The 21,151-nt window shown below is 43.5% G+C and overlaps 1 protein-coding gene across 1 annotated transcript; it reads left to right on the top strand.

Moving 5' to 3' along the window:
• Nucleotides 1-1,264: 1,264 nt before the first annotated feature.
• Nucleotides 1,265-12,903, top strand: LOC149342686 (uncharacterized). Its single transcript, XM_089546832.1, has 5 exons — nt 1,265-1,330; nt 2,379-2,426; nt 3,277-3,349; nt 11,540-11,632; nt 12,728-12,903. The coding sequence occupies exons 1-5, from the start codon at nt 1,265-1,267 to the stop codon at nt 12,901-12,903; spliced, it is 456 nt and encodes a 151-aa protein (XP_089402958.1).
• Nucleotides 12,904-21,151: the final 8,248 nt, after the last annotated feature.

The following is a 21,151-nucleotide window of genomic DNA, read 5'->3' as shown; positions in this document are numbered from 1 at the left end:
TTCTACGTTCGGAGTGGTTTTTTGTTCGAAATCTGGAAGTCACTTAATATACCTATTTCTCTTCAGAATACGCCAGCTTAGTTTCGAAGGCACAGACATGGAAACATAGTTTCGACATTGAAAAAGCCTGAGACACTGCGTCCAGCGTGTTTCACACTGAGGTCGCATATAAATCTGCACCTAACAGTGCTTGCTAAAATAGCGCTAAGGATCAGAGGAATAAACTGCTGTGGGCCTTTAGTTTTACACTACGGCATAAAGTGCAGAATTCGGCTGTTCACTTATATTTATGGTCCTAAAACTATTGTCACTCCGTAACGTCAACACTGAAGCTTTTTTCACAACACAAGCCTACACCCCCCCCCCCCCAGCAGCGTGTGGTTCTCAATGACAAGAAAATAATGATTTTCTACGAAGAAACAACTGACGATGAGGCCCACGAAAGAAAGCAGGAGAGACTGAGTTTCCCCACTCCTACCACTCTCTGTACTTGCAGCAGAAAAATAAAAACTATGCTGTTCATTTCGTTCTAAGCGCTGCGCAATGAGATGCGGACATTTCACACACAAACTTTTTTTTTCGTAAATCTTTTGGTGTGTGTTTCAAGTGTTTCAAGGGAGCGACGGAAAAGGAAAACAAAGCACGCTTTCCTCGCACTTACCCTACAAAACACAAACCGCAAGCACGCATATCAACCCAGTCCACAAAAAGTTAGGCTATTCACTCGCGCAATGGGATTGTGGCAATGAATCTAGTAACAATGAATACGGGGGCCCTCAGAGTGTATGTCTGCCCATGGATGATCAACTTGCGGCGGTAGGCGGGGCAAGAAATGCCGCACACGCAAAAAGCTGCTCTGCTCCAAGCAGCAACCTATGCTGAGCAGCAACCTATGCTGGCATTAACCAATTCATGTGCACGCAGTGCTGACAAAGCACTCACTGCCTTGCCAAACAAGTTTTTCAGAATTAGAGAGGGAGATAGAGATAAACAGGAAGGGGGAAGGCAAGGGATGCCAACCAGAAGGGTGTTCTGGCTGGCTACCAGAAACTAAGGAACCTTAACCTATTAGCCTCACTCTCCTAAGTCTCTAGAACTGCGGTGCTCAATACGAATACAAACAAAACACAAAAATTTGCTGGTGCTCTTTGATTCTTCTTCTCGCAGTCGTTTTTTATTTTTTTATTTGTGTGCTGAGACAAGGCACAGAATGCGGTTCGAGCCGTGACATGTTTACGATGTCAGTTCGTTTTTTTGCAAGTACATGGCGATCGTGTCTCCCCAGCTGCCGGGGCTAGGCCGCATATACAGGCCGATTCATAATGCCGAGGTCAGTACCAGTTGCGTTAGCTATCATGACTGACGGCACTATGCAGTTGCACCGACCACTCATGATTCGGCCCCCCCCCCCCCTATGAAAGCGTTCGAAAAATGCAATAACCTTACCAGTGAATTTTAACAACACTGGAATGGTAGATGGGATTTAACACCCCAAAGCTGAACATGAACTATGAGACTTCGAAGTAGAGGGCTCCCGATTAATTTAGACTGTACCTGAGTTTTTCAATGTGCAATTGCAGCACACAGCACGCGGGCCTTTTTGCACTTCATCTCTATCAAAACTGTGCCGCCAAGGCCGCGATTCGATCTCGCGTCCCATGGCTCAGCAGCTGAACGACATAGCCACTAATCACCACAGCGGGTGTTTCAAGTATCTGGCAGAATTTGGCCACCAAGCTTTCATGGCCGGTACAGAAGCCGTCCGTCTTATAAAACCATACACTTCGCGTATTACTACCTCAGTTAGGTGAACATTTTCCTTTTGCAAAAATTCGATCCACGCAAAAGACTCAACGGCAATCACCTTGCTTGGCGATCTTCGATCCTTCTGCTCGACATGACCTCATCTGAGCTTCCGTTTCAAGATCCCGTCATATGAAGTGTTGAGTGCACTTCACAGCTGTACTTGCGATCGCGGGTGCTTTCTGCTCAATTGTTCACAGCAAGCTGCTGCGTTACTTTTTTTTACCACAGAAGTTGCGCCTACATAAATTCCAGATGGCATACCGATTGAGCAAGATATCGCTGCCACCGCACGTGCGCAAGCAGTGAAAGCACATATCTGCAGACAAGCGGCGCGTAGCCATATGCCACGTTTACAGAAACTGATATCCAGAGAAACGCGTAAAGTGAGCGTCCCTTAAGGCTGGTTCAATAATTCCGAAGCTTCGGACGGCCTGCGACTTGTTTTAATTTTCAGCCTTATCATCAAGAAGGACTAGCCTCGACCTCCACTGAAAGCTATGTATGTGATACCAGCTCTTCTGATAACTTTGTCTTTGAGTGGCTGTTGCGCTACCGAGAAACCGCATTGCAAGGGGCATTTCCTCGCGAAATGGCTAGGCTACAACCCAGACGCTTGGGAGGTGAGCTTTTGGCTGAATAGAATCATAAAGAACCATGTTCACATGTGCTATATTGCTAATCGTTGCTCTTTCAGTCCTCGTTAGCATCAAGTTATGTGAAGCTCTGCGAAGTGTGTTTGCGGGAATTTAGTTTTCTTTTTGGAATTCTTCTTTTGTGCAGCACTTGTTGTTCAGCAATGTACGAAATTCTTGTGACGGCATTTATTAGTCTCTCTGCTATTATTTTTTTTTTCGAGTGCCTGAGCTTATCGTCGGGACCGAGCACACTGGATTCATTTGAAATCGTTAACCTACCAATTTATACCGTAGTGTTCGTGATCCGACAAATGGCGGCTTTTCATGGCATTTCCCTCATTGTCTTTTCGCCCTTTACACAGCGTGCACATTTTCTTTTGTTTTCTGCTTGTCTTCCTTAGATTACTCTGCATTCTATAGCCAAGAATATGCTATATTCTGTATGCCTGTCGTGCCTTTTAAGGCTTCAGGTTCCAGCTTTTCTGCAATCATTTTCTTACATTTTTTTTAGGGGAATAATGATGAGAATGACTATTGTTGTTATCCGAGCGATCCAAAAATTAAAACAATTTGCGGCAGTTTCACACTATGCTAGCAAATAATTTCGAAGACAGTCCTTAAAATGTGATTAATGCTACAATGTTTTTATTTTGCCGTAACTTGTCAAGCCGTAATGCAAAAAAAAAGACCTCGCTCTGTTTATGGGCAGTGCAATATAATTCTGTAACTTAAGGTTTTTCAATGAGATGTAGGACCCCGGTAAAATCGTGACCATTTCTTAATGTATAAGAAAACAAAGACTGCATTTTTTATTTTAGATGTGCTTGTTTTTCAGATAATTAAGGAGGAGCACACCAAATATCATTTCATATTCCACTCAGACGGGACGTTACAAGATATGTATAAATGTTTGCGCACGGTCAGGTCCTCGCATGAGAATCGAAACAAGTGGGAGAGAAATTTACAATACAAAAGCTCTCCAAACAAATCTACAACGTAAGTTCAAATATGATACTGTTACGTCGTGGCCCAAGGAGAGGACGACGCGGGCACAGCGCACAGGCCGAGAGCACAGAACCCGCACAGGACACAGAGCACAAAGCACAGCGCTTCTCGTTCACTCGTCACCAATCGTATTATCCGTTGCAATATTTATGCACCTAATTGCTTTGTAACACCGCTTCATTGGCAAAACAAGGTCATTATGCGGGCTCTATTCGGAAAACATCCCATATTTTGTTCAATCAATTTCCCGTGTAAAATAATTCTCGAACTGATCTTTTCTGAGCAGCTATTTAGCATGTAGTCAAGAGTTCGACGAAACATCGTCTGGTCAGGTGGAGGTCAGTACGTTTAAAACGAAACGTCAGTACGTTTAATTAAACATCGACTTGGTCACTGACCCTGTGTTTTTATTATAGCTATTTAGCATGAGCACGTTGCTCTCGGCGCTCAAATCAATTCTAGTATTCCTGCTGGAAATTCTCAGCTAAGAAATCGTTCAGCGCCCGTACCATGCTTAGCGTCGTAGTGGCAACTATCTTTCATCAGCTGGAATGACGAATGTTGCCCAGATGGGCACATTCCACAACGGCCATGTGGGTCAGAGAATGGGAGCTCTCTCTTGGGAATGTGCCCTTCTGGGATAAAGCGATCCAGGTGAGATATTAAGCGGTGTTGTTATACAACTAGTAAATAATCACATTGTGTTAGCCTTATTTCTGGACTTTAACTAAGGCATTTGACACGATAGACCATACGCTACTAGTCGAAAAATTAAGCTCACTTGGGTTCCGCGGTCAATTTAACAAGGTTTTGTCAATTATTTTACAGATAGGTTACCGTGTGTGATGCTTGATAATACGCACGGAGATTTAAAAAATGTTAAATTCGGTGTACCTCAAGGAAGTCCACTTGGCCCACTGCTTTTTAACATGTATCCGATTAGGGTTTATTAAAGCTTAAGTCAAACGTTTTCCAATACACTGAAGATACAGCGCTAGCACTTGAAGCTACTGATTATCGTAAATGCACAGAATCATTTCAAATAGATAAAAGTGGAGTTGTTGACTGGTTCTCGCAAAATTTCATTTTTTAAACGTTAACGAAACAAAACTAACACGCTTTAAAAACCCTCATAAAATTGTTACTTTAAACCAACCACTGTATCTTCATACATCCCATTGTTACGAGAGTAATTGTAAAGATATGCAAATAGAGCGAACAGTTCTCTATCTGGGCATCCAGTTTGACCAACACCTTACATAGAGCGACCACATCGTCTACCTCTCTAGAAAGATAAGGGCGGTTATTATGTATCACTTTCGTGGCAAATATCCTCTTCATCTTAGATGACTGATCTATACAGCATTAGTAGGACCTGTTTTAAAGTACGGCATTACTGTTAACTGCTCCGAATACAAGAAAAAAGCATTAAATGTTATCGTCAAAAGAATAGTGAACACTATAGCTTACGGCACCAAACTACACTCGGTTGACATGAAAGGGAAATACGATGAGTTAGACATCCTTCAGATTCGTGAACTGTTTCAATGTGTTGTGCTAACACGGTATTATTATTGAAATGAATATAAGACTCCCGTAAAGAAAAATGTCACCTTGAGAAAAACGGAACGTTTTATTAAGCCACGGGTTTATACAAATTACGGTAAAAAGATGTGCAGTTATTATGTAGCGGCTGTATTTAATGAAATTCCCGATCACCTATGTATTGCAAATAGCAAGCGTGGGATGATGATTGACTTAACAAATTGGTGTGCAAATGTACTGCCTTGTGTATAGCTTGAGTTCTTTCGTATGTCCTATTTTGTGTTCACGACATTTTTTTCTCTATGTTAGCATGACTGTTTAGACAAGAAATGTATGCCTATAGAGGTACTTTTCTACCTGCTGCCTGATCAGCCAATAAGCAAAATGTGCTTAAGCAGAGCATAATTTATGATTGCGTACGAATACAGACGAATAACTATTGATGAAGCTTCTTAACCATTGGAAACGGCAAAGATTCCTGGTATTATTCCAACATTAAAAATGATATAGGAGTACAGGCAACACTTTTTCACCACGCCTATATTCACTGCTTTTTGTCGAAAAATTAAAAGAAGCTACACTAAAGTTACATGAAGAGCAGGGCTGCTGTTCGGACGAGCTGGTTCGTCATAACGAAACTTGCAGCAATTGAAAGACACGTACAAACAAGTTTAGCGCAACGCTTACTCTCTATTGTCTACTGCGTGTTTCTTTCGTATTAGTCCGTGTTTTTCAAGCAGTATAGTTTCGTCATGGAGAGTAGTTCGTTTAATTGCCCACAGCTCTTTTGTCATGCATCTTGAGTCTTATTGGAAAATTTATCTCAGGGGGAGCAGCGAAGACATGGTCCGGTAGCTTGCCTCCACATGGCACCGCAACTGTAGCCTCGAGAATTCGCTTTTGCGAACGCCTGCGTAGCAGCGTCCTCACGCTTTCAACTACGACTAACCGTCTTGTGTGGCTTCAAAAATCAAATAATGCGTGAAACTTTCTTTATCTCTCACAATTATCTGCGTACTTAATTCAATGTTCATTGACTATTCACTCCCGCATCATACCCATGCCGATTAAATTGTCATTTTTATTGCAGTTTTAGCGGCATCAGCCACGTGTTATTGAAAAAAACTAGTTGCTTTTACGTCTATGATAATGCTCTTCAAGCTTCCTACAGCAAAGAAAGTAAGTTGTCTTAAGTGTTATTGACTTATTGTCTATTGCCATGAAACTTCAGTTAGAATTCCATCGAAGATTACACTCCCTCTGTCTCATTTTTCTCTTGCTTCACTGTCCTACTAAATTCTGGACGCTGGGAGAATAATAGCATTGCATGCTACATGAATATTAATATACACATGATAATGAACAATTTCTTTTTCTTTTAAGAACGGCTAGTATTACTTTTATGAAGAACAACTGGCTTTCTTATTTGTGAAGTTGTGGAACCAAAGTAGTTCCTACTTTATATTTTACAGCAAGGTAGAAGCCCAAAACAGTGACGCTGCACTCAAGTTCAATGTTCTCCTCTCTAAACCTCAACATTTAGCCTAGCTTTCCACCCACTTGCAAAGAGTAATCTTAAGTCGCCCAAGCATAGCGATTTTTAACAGGGACCAGCATCTCTTTGATGTACGGGGAAACCCTGGCTTTCAAACTAGGCTTTAGCATGAGGAATAGCCAGAGGTCGCGCAGAGGCATATCTGGACTATGACGGGAACGAAGGTCAAGGTGGTGCTATGCCTCACCAGAAAATCCTGCATGAGACAGGAACGGGCATTTGAATAACGGTGGCGTAAAACTGAACAAGGATGAATTTAGCCGCTGCGCTGCTTAAACCTAAATCATTTCTCTAGATATGATAAGCCATCAAATATCAAAGTCATTCTGTGGTCCTGTTACTCTCAATCAGCGATTTTCAGGGATCGAAGCTCTAACCTGCTGCACAGAACGCATATCCGTTTCAACATTTTTGAGGCCAACCCTGGATCAATGTTTTATATGCATTTCACTCAAGTAGTCAACATCTATTGTTCGAAAAATAAATGGAGCCGTTTCCGAGGACGGATGGTCAAACTGAATTCGAGCTTTATTCAAATGAGGTGATGAAGTCGCCGTGGAGTTCTCATTGTGGAGCCTACATTGCACACCAAGGCAATACTGGAGTCTTTCTGCGTATCGAAACAACGAAAACAAATAATGACCCACACATATGCAATTAGATCCCCTCTATATACGGCGGCCAAAAGAATTACAAGAAGCCCTGAAGCCCTGTTAGGTTGACATGCTCGCGCCATGCCAAACTGAATGCTGGCCACCAAGTGTACGCGCGACTTTCCGGTTGTGGCATACTACGCAGACGCAGCTTACACAAGAAGAAAAGCTCCTACACAATGAATTGCTACAGCGCAAAAAAAAAAAAACGATGTCGATAGTTCTGACTTACGTGGCGTTATGTTTGTGGCACTTTAACCAAGGAACACCACGAGTCTGATGCCAATGGTAACATTCTCTCCAAGTAGCAGCAATGATGAACGTGAGTGTGCCGCAAGTTATTGTCTTATCATGACTGCTTTTCAAATCCGCGATTTTCGGGATGTCTGACTGCCTACTTGTGAGAAAACACTTTCCTGGAGATTTTCCTATAAAATCTGTTGACACTGTTGGCGCATGGTTGCACACCCTCGAACTATTCGTTAGTAGCTTAGGCTTTAGGCTTCGAAAGAGTGCCACATTGCACTTCTTATGAACGTCAGACACATTTCCGACCGAGTCTTCCCGAGAGGAAACCCCTTTCGTTACGTCAGCTTCGATGTTTTCATTTGTGTCACCTTCCGAAATGTGCTCGAGGAAGTCTGAAACACTCCGCTTGCATCGTCGCCACATTATGCAGTCCCACTGCATGCAAATGGGGCTGTTCTAAGGAAACCACGACGTGCTTTCGTATGTAACATGCTGGCGCTGAAAGGCATTCTCTACGAAGTTCTGCACAACGTTGAGCGGAAACCGGATTGGGACGGACTGAAACACCAGCACCGGAGAGCCATTATGTATTGACGCCTGCGTCTGCCAAAGACGTGTCAGCGCGCAGTACCGACAGCAAGCCGAGGTGCGGGAAAGAAGACTTCATTATGGCAACCACATGCACCGCGCACGCATCGACGGTTTACTTCCTCGTAGCCTGAGGCAGCAAAACCAATTCACAATCGACGCCGCTTCGCAAAAAAAAAAAAAAAAAATGACTGCCACTTACGACACTGGTATGGCAAGTGATAGGCAACAGGTGGCTGGCGAAATGATGGAAGAAATTATGACGCAATACAGAACCAGTTCGGTTGTGGCTGCTTTGGTAGAGGTTGGTCACCCGGTAAATGATGAACTTGCCCACTATTGACATTGGCCCGTGCCTTTAGACGATGTTGGCCATTTCCGTCACTTGCATCTTGGTTATATATCTCTCTTGCGGTCAGTAAATTGCATGCATATCGGCGAAATTGCTTTTACACTGCACTGCCTGCTGAACACCAAATAGCGGAAAGTGTTTGGTGATGTTTTCGACTGCGTTGGATTGGCTTCGAGAGTTAAGTATCGCTTTGGTGACACCAAAGATTAATTCCTTATATTTCATGACGTCGACGTTGTATTCGCAAAGAAAAGACGATTGGTAGAGTGCGATCTAAACCCACGATGGTAGACTTGACGAACATAAGGATGTTTTCTGTTGTTGTTTTGGTATTTTCCTGCGAGGCGTTTGGTGGCCTCCTGCTGCGACCGCGCATCGCACAGACTACGACGAAGGTATAGTGAAAGCAGCGATGCAAACGGGACGGCACCGACGACTACGCGAAACCGAAAATGAAACTCAGACAGCTAACACCATAACGTCCCTTAACCCTCGCGGAAAATAGCGGCAATACCCTGCGCAATAAAGGCCTGTGTGCGCAATGACATATAGGGAGAGCATTGAAGTAATAGCCCTAAACGCCCAGTGCGCTATTCAGTGGCTGACTCGCATCGTGCAATTTGCAGAACTAAGCAAACGCCTCACCATGTCCCCCGATGAAGTTCTGCGTCTTACAACCCTGTTCAGCTGATAGCAGCTGCCATTACCGTCGTAATTCAACATGCTCGTATATGCCGATACTCCCTTGGCTCCTCTCAGAAAGATGCTGACACCAGAAGCGAGCACCGTCATGTGTGTCTCGCTCGTCGCGTTTTGCAATGTTCTGACAACAGGTGGTGCGTCATCGCTACTACGTATGTAAAGTTTGTGCTAAGGGGCCTAAACTTGTCGCGACTCACGAGCGGAGACCGCATTGTATGGCTAGTATCAGCTGTTTGAGCTCCGAGCCCGACGTGCCTGCCGACCCGCCCACCGTGGACCCGCGCTCACGGCATGTGTAGAGCGAATGGTCTTGTGCGGTCGTTAACTTGCCAGCACCGTGCGCTGCTGGCGTCATTCCGCGTCGGCAGTGTATCTACAGACGCGCAAGACTTCATCGTTGTCGCATTACAAGAATACTGCCGGAACTGCGGTAAATGAGAGACGCTGCTTTATACGGCGTTTGCCACGGCGCGCGAAAAGTTGTTCTGTCACTTGCTCTTTTCTATCGACAGAGTGCCTGCAGTAAATGAGCACGTGGTGGTGGTGAAAAACTTTAATACTCAGAGAGTTTGGGGATCATAAGACCCCGCTACATGGTCGGTATCCTTAGTCCGGGACACCGCACGACGAGGCCCCGTCTCGCGCCCGCTTTACTAGAGCCCTTTGAGGCTCCAGTGTGGAGCAGTTGGGGAGGGCAGTCTCCCATGCCTCTCGGGTGGGGGTGGGGGAAGGGGGAAGGTGAGGATTCTGAGTATATGCCCACACCATGTGAAAGATATCGCAGATCTCTCCACAGTGCGGGCAGCGCCCATCTGTGTGCAGATCGAAGTGTTTTGCTACGGCAGGACAGAGAAAAGTTCCTGTCTGCAGGCGCCGCATTGTTCGCTCCTCGTGGGTCTTCAGGCTAATTGCCGCACACGGAGCTGCCGTGATTATTCTTCTATTCTGCAGTTTCCTCTGCTTTTTCTCCCTTACTTTTTTTTACCACAACTTCTCATTGCATCATATTTTGATAACGTCACTTTATTACCACGTTGAAGTGCCAGCATCGCACAGAACCCTTCGGCCCTGGTTCGGCAACAGGCTTTTCCCTGCTTTTCTTGATATCAACCAGTCTTTAAATCTCGCCCTTAAATTCTAGACGGGTGCCGAAAATGTCTAGGCTATTTTACTCTGTGAAGTCCCTGTATGGTTTACTAGTTGAAGGCTTAATTAAAACGGTAATTCAACTCTAGCTCCCAATGGTTATCTCAAGTGCCGATTAAGGCAATGATCAAAATACAGCTTGTCTTCTTAAAGCGACAAGCTGTAGTCTTGCTTCAGAAATGGGTTTCGATTTTCTGCACCTTGTTTAAACCCCAGCTCTATTGCTGCCTGCTAGATCCTTTCAAACGACACGTGCAATTCTAATGGTAGGGCGCAAGCAGTCGATGAGGAGAGGTACAGAATACAGGCTGACGAAGGCTGGTTAGCCGAGCGCCAAGGCCTGCAGTAACTCCATCATTCCCATTTTGATGCTCCGCCATTGGGCGGACCATCACAAGCACCTCTCACTGCCGCCAACGACGCGTAGCTTTCAGATCGGTAAGTGTTAATGTAAGAGAGCAAAAGCCTTTGAAATGCTGAGGGGCAGTCTTCGACCTATAATTAACGTGGACCATAATGATCGCTGAGAAAAAGTTCTTCGGACAAGTGATTTTAGAAGGCGTATGTTTTCTTACTGGAAATAGTTCACCAATTTTGCGAAATGCTCTTCATGGCCTCTTAGAGAAAACGAGAGGATGGGGGAAAAGGGCTAATTAGGTTTAGGTATTGTAATATAATGAGTCTGTGAGGTAATGTATGCCTAGAAATTTGTACAACCCTAAAAACTGGCAGTTATTTTTATTAGGCGCGCTTGCAAACAGGTCCCGTCGGAGATCTCTTTTTTTTTTTTTTTGGGGGGGGGGGGGGTTGGAGGGGAAGGGACGAAGAAATTCCAAGGTGCTTGAAAAAGCATTTCTTGTACGGCAGTAAGGCAAGCCACAAGAGTACGATAGGGCCCACAATTCCTCCTTTGCCACAGCATGCTCACAGGCCACAGTTCTAACAATAAATTGTGTGTATGTAGTATATATGCGAATCAAGAGCGGCGCAATGTGCATTGTGACCTTCATTACAAGAAAGCCTTATATTTTTCTACTGATCTGGAGCTCCAAAGCAATGTATGCGGTTAGTTCGATAAGCAATGAAAGTTTTTCTGTCTCATTCACCGAAATCCAGAAGTTTTGAGCATAATTCTGAAACTTCCTTTATTGCTCTTAGGGATAAACGGCCATTTGGTTTTTTTTTTTCTTCGCTTTTCCTCATTTTCCATTCTTTGTTTTACAGAGTTCTCACTCTCGAGAACTGTAAGGAGTAGCCGCAATTCTAAATGAAGCCGAATTTGAGTAGTCTCATTTTCTTTCAGCATCCGATCAGAACTTCGAGAAGATCTTTACTACTAATGAAGTGATTTACGCGAACAAAAATAAATGCTTAGTGATGAGATCGGACCTTCTTGGTAAGTGTTTCTCACATTAAGGGACCTATTTACTGGTGGCTTTGCGGAGCCAGTAAATAGCCTTGCAATTTTTTTTTCGAGTGGAATAACGGTTTGCCGGTTTTACTTGTGGACTCAAGACAAAAAATTGCTTTATGAAGCTACCGCTTGGCTATTTTAGTCTTTAGTTTAATAATACATATTGTTTGGATAGTTGTTGCATGTTACGAACAAAATCTCCAGGAGCGTTTACCAATGGCACGCCGCACAACGCACAGAACACGGGTACCGCGCCTATCCTGCCTGCTGTGTGCTTTGCGATGTACCTATAGATTGCGCTATTGGGCTTTATACGAGCGTGTAGTGTTTCGCGCAACATCTGAAAGGAGCATAGTATCACACCGTAAAGAAAATCACTCCTAAAGAACGAGGGTTCCTGCCGAGAAAACAGCAGAAGCGAGGGCCGGAGTCCTGCATTGCGGCACCTTTGTCATCGTTGTCCATATGACTTGTCTACATGAGGAACATCGACACAAAATCCGCAAAAAAAAAAAGGTATAAGCTGCACTAATGAAAAAAAGCAGCAGGCGGACGATGACACAATATGAAGAAGAGAGAAATCGAAGCTGATCGGATGGTGCTACTCGTGCCTTCAATTTCCCGATAATCGATATTCACCACTGCCCTCAGGCCGCCTATACAAGAGTGGCATGGGCGCGTTTGTTTCGATCTCGTCTCTACATATGAGGAGCAATGCCTTCACGCCACAGCGTGAGCACTTATAGACGTCGACAGAGAGTAAGAGCCCAGTAGGTGGTGGCGAGTGCTTTCCACAAGATCCGCTGCAACACGAGAGACCAGTTTAGTTACTACCGACTGCGCGTCAGTTTTGAGTGAAGGTGCTCTCGCAATGTAATAGCAGGGCAGGGTCTAAAGTGCCGCATTTCTGCGCCCCGGCTTACTTACGATTTTTTTTTGTGCTTGAAGTAAAATAAATCTTGTGCTTTAGAGCAAGCAACAAGAAACCGTTATTCCTGATAAACACAGAAGTAGAAGCGTCCGAACAGGACTTACTACTGTGTCGAAGACTGATAACTTCACCATTGTCTTCTTCAGGGTACCAAGTGTGGGTGCACAGCCAATATTTATTTGACACAGGAAAAATACCCTATGTCTGCACTTTTTTCTACGAACGCTGTGCTGGTATCGAAAAGAAGTGGGTTTACGATCGTAATCTCTGTACTAAGGAAGCCGACTCACCGGAAAAAGCAGAGAAGCAACCGCCAAGCTAAATATAAATATATGTCTGTGCTGTCTACTCGCAAAATAATTGCGTAAACTTTTGTTTTGGAGGCAAGATTTGCAAATCCAAAATACAATTAACTCAAGTGTATGCTTGCGGAAGCCCAAGGCAGCATCGTCTGTGCAGGACTTTGCTGTCTGTCTAAACTGCAAAATTATAACGCAAGGTGCATAACAACGTGCGTAAAGCATTCTGATTTCGTACATACCACACTCTAAACACGAAAAGGCCAATATGGGAGTAAAAGGGGAGTAAACTGTCTATTAGAACACTCTTTTTAAGGGCAGTATGCTGCCCAAGTTGCGAAGTAGATTTGTCACAAAAGATACGGAATGCTAACTTTTGGCAGCGGAGGTATATATTCCAACTACAGAGCATAGCAAAATGAGGATGCTTACAAACGCAGCGCAATATGTCGTCACGTTAGCAAATACAGGAGATTTAAACCTCGGTGAAAATATTCGTAACTGCCAGAACTTCACGTGTTTTGAAGAGGTAATTTTCTTCCGTTGCCAACCGTAAATGTTCTTGTTTTAGTGGTGCTAATCTACCCCACGGCTTGGACCGCATACCCTGCTCCTCAAAGAGAGTGCGCTAGAGGACCTGTTACTCCCTTTTTGCTCTTCTCGTACTCAGAGTACACTTAGCATTGTACTTTCTGGTTTCATTAGCTGCATGTGACGTCTCATGTCGTCATCCTTATGGTAATCGTGCATGTTCCGCGTGCTCCGTGCGTGGTGCTAGTTCCTTCAGTTAGTTCCTGGGGACAAGACCACATTTCAATCCACTGCAAAATAGGCCAAGCTGGACCACAGGAAGGCCGAAAAGATATGTACTCTTGTCTCCCTCCTCCACTAACAAATGTCGCGATAGTGCACTATTTTCATCAAAGCGCTTAAAACCCATAGTGCCAAGAAGCGGTTCACAGCACGACAACACCGTTCACACAGGGTACGCCGAAGGGCTATTAAGAATTTCCTATTAATCCATTTTGCACAACTCTTCATAAATAACCATTATTCCAGTCAAGGTCGGATCACTTCCCCAGCGTGTCTTCAAAGGCTTCTACGGCTCTAGATAGTGGTCAACTGGACGTGCACCCTGCAGTCGAAGCCACCAGCATTAGCCAAGATGTGGACATAATGACTGCAAACTTCGTTTTTTACACCAAACGAAAATAATAATATAACTGAGGAACAACTATCTTCCTCAATTCGTATTGATAGAATAGATAATACCAGGTATTTCAGGAAAGACCGCCACTAATTTTTAAAAACAGGCATTTTGAGGAATGAAGGTGGCTTCTGCGGCACAATAATACCTTCGTTGGTGCATACCTGAGAACAAGTGAATAGTCTGAACTAGTTAGTCGCTTAACTTATTTGTAATAAATACCTATTACAGCTAGACACCTGGTTGCAATTAGAGGTTTGTAGCCGGTCTTCAGTATTAGCCGTATTATTTTTTTAGAATTTCAAAAGCGCGACTACTCTCAACGCTGTGGTTTGACGAAATTTGGCTATTTCGACTGGTTACGTTCGCTGGAGCGGTTGCCTTGACTGCATGCTTTTTCGAAAGGGCGTGTATTTTGGCGCGATGTAGCCAAAATTTGTTGGGCCACAGCGACGAGGGTAACTGCGTTTCCGGAATTTTAGGACCTGATATGGCTGTCACTAACGACCAACTACGCTTCTCTGATTGCAACCTGTTGCCTGACTGCGATGGCTAAAAAGGTAATAATCCGAAATTAGTTAACCATCTAGTTTAACTAGTTGACATTAATCACCTGTTTTCTGATGTCCGCTGACAGTGGTATTATTCATTCCCAGAAAGCGCCTTCATACCTCAAAAAGCTATTTTTAAAAGTTAGTGGCGGGCTTCCCTGAAGCACCTGGTATTAGTTACGTATAATTGTCTTTCTGTGTGCTGATACGGCATTATATATGAAGCAGCCATATAAGGTTTCCCCTAGGATGGGCAGTACTCAGAAACTCTGAGCCTACCAGTGTCGTATTAGTATTTTATATATGTTTTGCTCTTCCGAAACAATAAGGAATCCACTCCGATGTTTGAGAACCAGCACAGCCGTATCGGCTGCGCGCATGACCACCTTTCCTCCCTTCTTTCGTTCCCAGAGATCGCGAATGCAGCAGGTATACGGCTTTTTTTCTTTTTTCCTGTACCAAATTTTCACAGGAAAGTACCGTGTAAGCCACTACAAACGCTGTATCGTGCAAACATGGTTGACAATTGACAAAAATGTTTTAATAAGTTTTGTTTATCTATCTTAAAAGCCATATTATATTTTCAAAAAATTTATCGTGACATTCATGCGTTGTAACCCAACAACAACTTTAGGTTTGGTTTATGGGGTTTAACGTCCCAAAGCGACTAAGGCTATGAGAGACGCAGAATCGACGTAGGTGCTACGGCATCCATTACTTGGCTCTGTACGCAGCCCTGAAACGAACCCAATATTAAAGGGTGAGAACGAAACAGAGCCCGCTTCTCGTCAATTCCTGGCGTCACCATCAAATATTAAATAAAAAATGAAGGCCGCAATGAAACCAGTGCTAAGGATAGCTTGCGCTACCGTTGGTCGCACTCGCAAAGCGGGGGGTAGAGAGATCGCCGTCACTGGCGTGCTATTTAATATTCATTTCAGTCCTGGGCCGCTCGCAGCTAAAAATTACCACATGCTCTGGCACCCATCACAATAATTTTAGAGAAAAATTTTTGTTGCCTTAGTAGATATGATTTCCTGGCTTCAATTCCGGCATTGCAATGTACGCTCTGCAGTTATTATTTAAGAAGTTAATTTAAAAATCCTAACTTTGAATGATGCATATAGTTTCTAGGGGTCACAAAGCCACAATAACCTGATAGAAGATCTGGTAATGGCTTTACACAATTCGCCTTTCTTTACAAAATTCCGTGAATTTGAAACGAGATGTATAAGGTTCAGTGCAGTTCAGTGCATTTATTTCAGTCATGTACAATGGCTGAGGAGAAAGGAAAAAAAGCCGCGCACGCGGCTTGACAAAGCTCCCATCTCCCGTAGCGGCTTGGCACGGCGATGACAGACAGCAGTAAAACAATAACAAGAGAATGCATGAAATAACAAATATGTACAATATCTTCATAACAGATCACCAGAATAGTCTCGGTACTGTTACACACACGCAAATGATAGTTTAATCACAGCACATGGACACTTTGTTTATTTTACAGTTGGATATGATTCATTCTTTTGTAAGAACATATTTCTGACAGCGTTATATGAAACGGAAAGAATGGATTGATTAGTGAAAGCGTTACTATTAAGGAAAGATGGCAACACATACCTGAGAGTTTGAAAACCGTAATTTGTGCGTGGACAAGGTACATACCAATATTCGTAGTGTCTTGTGTTGTGAACAGCGGTATTTTCCCGTAGATTCGCAAGGTCAGCAAAAAATGTGGTGTCACTATGTACCTGAGATTTGTACTGCTGAATTACACGGTACTGATGAATAACCCTTGCATCCATAATGTGGTATTTTGCAAATAGAGCACTCGTATGTGCTAAGTATGTGGCACCCGCAATTGCTCTGACTGCATTTTTTTTGTAATGTCAAAACCTTCTGAATATTAGTTTGCGTCGTTGTACCCCAGACCAAGTGGCAATATTTAACATGAGAGTCAAAGAGGGCATGGTAAATAACAAGTTTTGTCCTAGTAGGTATCATGCACTTTAACCTTCTGAGTATGCCGACAACGCGAGCTAGCTTACTCTCCATTTGCTCGATGTGGTAGTCCCATAGCATAAATTCATTGAAGTGAACGCCAAGTGTTTTTACAACATTAGTTATTTCTATCATATTACCACCCAATACTAAATCTGTATGTACAGCCCATTTGACATTTTTAGCTCTAAAAAATATCGCCTTTGTTTTCCGTGTGTTTATTAGTAGGGAATTTTTTTCAGACCATGAGTTAAGTTTGCCCAACACGCTGTTAGCCTTTTCTACTATATCATTCGCGTTGGTGCCAGACAGAAATAAAGTAGTGTCGTCAGCGTAAATTACGTATTCTGTTTCGGAGTCAATCTGTACTAAGTCATTAATATATACATTAAATAATAAGGGACCAAGGATACTTCCTTGAGGTACACCATGCTTTATTTTATTATAAGTAGAGCGATGATTATCTATAGAAACGTACTGATATCGGTCAGTTAAATAGCTGGTGATAAGAGATAGTGCCTTGTTCCGGACACCGTATGCAGAAAGTTTAAGAAGAAGAGTTTCGTGATGAATCCTATCGAAGGCTTTGGAGAAGTCTATGTATATTCCAAGGGTTATTTGTTTACATTCAATGTTATTTAAGATTATTTCTTTTTGCTTCAGGAGAGCCATTTCAGTAGAGGACTTAGGTCTAAATCCAAACTGTCTTGGAGTTATCACGTTGTATTTTTCAAGAAAATTGGAAAGTCGTAAATGTATTGTTTTTTCCAAGCCCTTAGAAAAAATAGGCAATATAGACACTGGTCTATAATTACCAAGATCGTTTTTCGAACCACCTTTATAAAGAACAACTACTTTTCCTATTTTCATGTCCGAAGGGAAAATGCCGGTAGTCAAAGACAAGTTATAAATATAAGTTAAAATTGGGCAGATAATGTCCAAGACGTACATAACAGGTTTCATTTTCAGTCCAAAAGCATCTTCACTGTTATTTCACACTGCAATAGCAAAATAATAAAGTCATAGTTTGCCAGAAGACCGTGTTTTGATTCAAGATCGCGAAAGGGAATAAACGGAACACTGTGTGCATACCGACGACATTTGAACCATGGTGTGACAATGAGCGTTTTACTCTGAAACATAATATCAGCTGAAGGCTTATTTCTTACAGAAGTTCTTTTTCCGACACTTCGCTTGTGAAAAAGTCATTAATTACAGTGGCAGAGTTTATATTTTTTACGTGTTCTTCTTGCATGGTCAGCACCGCCACGTTTGATACCCTAGCATCGCGCATGCGGGAGCTCGGAGGTGTTTTTGATCATATTTAACTTGGAAAAGTTCCCTTCATAGATACAATTGACACAGATCGGGAGGAACAGCCGAAGGTTGGAGGGACTCAAAGAAGTTCTCTTTGGCGATGAATTCCACAAACTGTTGTGTGATCCATGTCTCCGTGCCATCAGGGTGCTTACTGGCGGCCTTGAGGTGTGTTCAGAGCCAGAGGATCTTTGTAACGATTTAATCGCCTGAAAACTCATTTTATAGTTCAGTAAGGCAACATCCGAGTTCAACATCCGAATCGTTTCGACGGTGTCCAACATCATGGAAACAGGCTCAATGATGCTGAAAACTGATGTCGCCTTCTCCACAGCATTTGAGTTGGTGTCCAGCTCTCTATTGAAATGGTCAAGGCATTCAAACATTGCCCTCCTTGTCTGTTCTCTTAAGGTCAGGCCAATGTAACCTGGCACTTGCCGATATTGTCTCCACATCGGTTCCAGAATCGACCATTGGGATTAAATGCTGGCTACCGTCTTTAGGAAGATCGGGAAAGGTTCACGCGACCCATGTCAAAGAGCAGAGCTTGGCCCCTCCGTGAGGCGAAGTGCCGAAGGAACGCAAATGGCAATCCACATCTTTGGCCAGAATGCAAAGCGCAGAGGCGCGTATCCCTTGCGGTCTCTAAATGTGACGGAAAACACGCTCTCAAGAAAGTACGACAAGCAAGAAAACGGAGCAGAGCGCGAATGACGGAAGTAAAAAAACAAGCTAAAACTGCGTGCCTATACCCAGGTGGTAGAAATTTCAGGAGACCTTCACAACGGCATCTCTCATGGCCTGAGTCGCTTTGGGACGTTAAACCCCAATAAACCAATTTCCGGACGACGATGACGGGAAGAAAGCCGTGCCTTGTTTGATATTTCGAATCGCCTTGAGGCTTCAAAAAGAAAAAAAAGCACAAAGGTTTGACGTTGGCAAATTAATAACGTCCTTTGCTCTCGCAAGCCTCTTGTTGGGAGCACTGAGTGCATCAGCGACCCCAGTGCTTCGAAAATGTCATCGATGCCGAATGAAAGCGCCAAGAAAGGAATTAGCCGTGCCAGGGACAGTTGTCATGAGCGCGGGCTGTAGGTTACCGTAGCACTCGTTACCATTAATGTCAAGTCGGGCTGACGGGGGGACGGGGGGGCCTGCGGGCATGTAGGACTTTTCTCGCCCCTAACAGGCACCCCCATTACCACGCCACCTATTCTAAATGCCGTACACGCTTGAATGCAGCGCGGCAGGTGAAAACGCGAACGAAGGCAGGTTATGTGCAGCCCTCTATGTATGCAATTACAAACTACGACGACACGGGGCAAACGCGCGTTAGTCAAATAGTCAAGAAATGGCTAAGCTGTTCAACAGATATTAGGCTATATATCCTAAGCAAATTCGTAGCCGTATGACAACGACACGTAAGAAATCAGTGTGAATATAATATTCCATGACATATGGTAGAGAAACATTTTCTGCGATGCTTATCGATAACAAGGAACCTTGCGCTGTGTCATTCAGTCAAGAATAGCAAGGACTGCTCACCTGACTTTTGCTCTAGCACTTCAAAGTTGAATAGTTTAAAGTTACACTGATACATACCCTGTGAAGAGCCTACGTAGAGATCCTTAATTGTTAGCCCACTTAAAAGTCGATCATGTACAATTCTCTAGTCACATATTACTGCGTTTTTGGAATATGTGAAGTTTGTTGCAAGTTATTGTTTATTTCTCTCTAGACTGAAGTAAATAAAAATAAAAGCAGGTGCGATCTTTTGCAACCGAATACGTTCTTTGTGCTCGAGTATAATCGCTAGTAGAGCTCAGCAAAATCACGACTCTGCTTGTCCTGAAAGAGCGCAAATCTACGAGGTGGTATCCTTTGCTGATCTCTTCCCATCTCTTAACCACACACATATCATTTTCCTTTCCATTGCTCGTGTCATTCTCCTCACTTTAGGTTGAACCCTTTGTTAGCCTCCCCATTTCTGCCTCATAGGTGAGTACCGATAAGATACAGGTGTTGTATACTTTTCTCTTGAGGGATATTGGTAAACTGCCATCCATGATCTCAGACAACCTACCAAATGCGCACCGTTCTATTCTTATACTTCTAGTTGTTTCACTGTCATGATCCGGATCTACGGTCAACACCTGCCCTAAGTAGACGTATTCCCCTACTACTTCCAGTCCCACGCTACCATTTGTAAACTGCTGTTCCGGGAGTATCTTTTGCGAAAGCCTGCCTGATTATTTGGTTGATTGAAGTCTGAAGTCGTCCTGACTCTCTCGACGATTACTTTAGTAAATACTTTGTTGGCAACGCACAGTAAGCTGATCGGTCTCTAATGTTTCAAGTCTTTGACGACTCCTTTCTTAAGGATTAGGGTAATGCTAGCGTTCTTACAAGCTTCAGGAGTGCTCGAGGTCATAAGGGATTGCGTTACAGGCTGGCTAGATTTTATTACACAATCTCCTCGCCGTTCTTCAACAAATCCGCTGTTACCTTATCCTCACCAGCTGCTTTCCACTTTTGCATTGCTCCTAAGGCTTTCTTCCTCTTTCGTTATCGGTGGTATGTCCCAATGATGTGCGCTGCTGCCTCTTTCATTAAACTCCTGATTGCATTGCTACTGTGTAGATTTGTGAAAAACTCTCAGGCTGCTTTAACTATCTTGACCATACTGCTAACGACATTGCCCTCTTTGTCTCTTAACGCATACATCTGGTTTTTCCCTACGCCTAGTTTCCTCTTCATCGCTTTTAGGCTTTCTTCGTTCTTTACAGCATGCTCGATTCTCTCCATATTAAACTCCCTTATGTCGGTTACCTTGCACTTACTGATTAGCTGTGATAGCCCTGCCAGTTCTATTCTGTCTGTACGGTTAAAGGCTACCATGCTCAGGCGTTTTGTAATGAGGTCTTTCGCCTCCTTATAGATAGCTTTCCAGTATCCTGTCTAACTATCCTACCGCCTACATCTACAGTGCACTCCGTAATGATAACTGTAAGATTACTGCTAAATTCTTACATAGATGAAGGCCATCGCCCTCAGTTAAAACTGGATATCTGTTCTGCAGCAAGACTTGAGTTTCTCTGCTTTCCCTCTTACCGATAACTTGCTGAGAGGTTTCAGCCTCACTAGTTTCTTCACTTCCCTCTTCAAGTACAAGCTAATTCGAGACCTTACCATTGT

The sequence above is a fragment of the Amblyomma mixtum genome, chromosome 5 (genome assembly GCF_055824585.1).
Source record: "Amblyomma mixtum isolate Tamu chromosome 5, ASM5582458v1, whole genome shotgun sequence".
In the NCBI taxonomy this organism is placed as follows: Eukaryota; Metazoa; Arthropoda; class Arachnida; order Ixodida; family Ixodidae; genus Amblyomma; species Amblyomma mixtum.
This window is presented reverse-complemented; position numbering and strand designations above follow the sequence as displayed.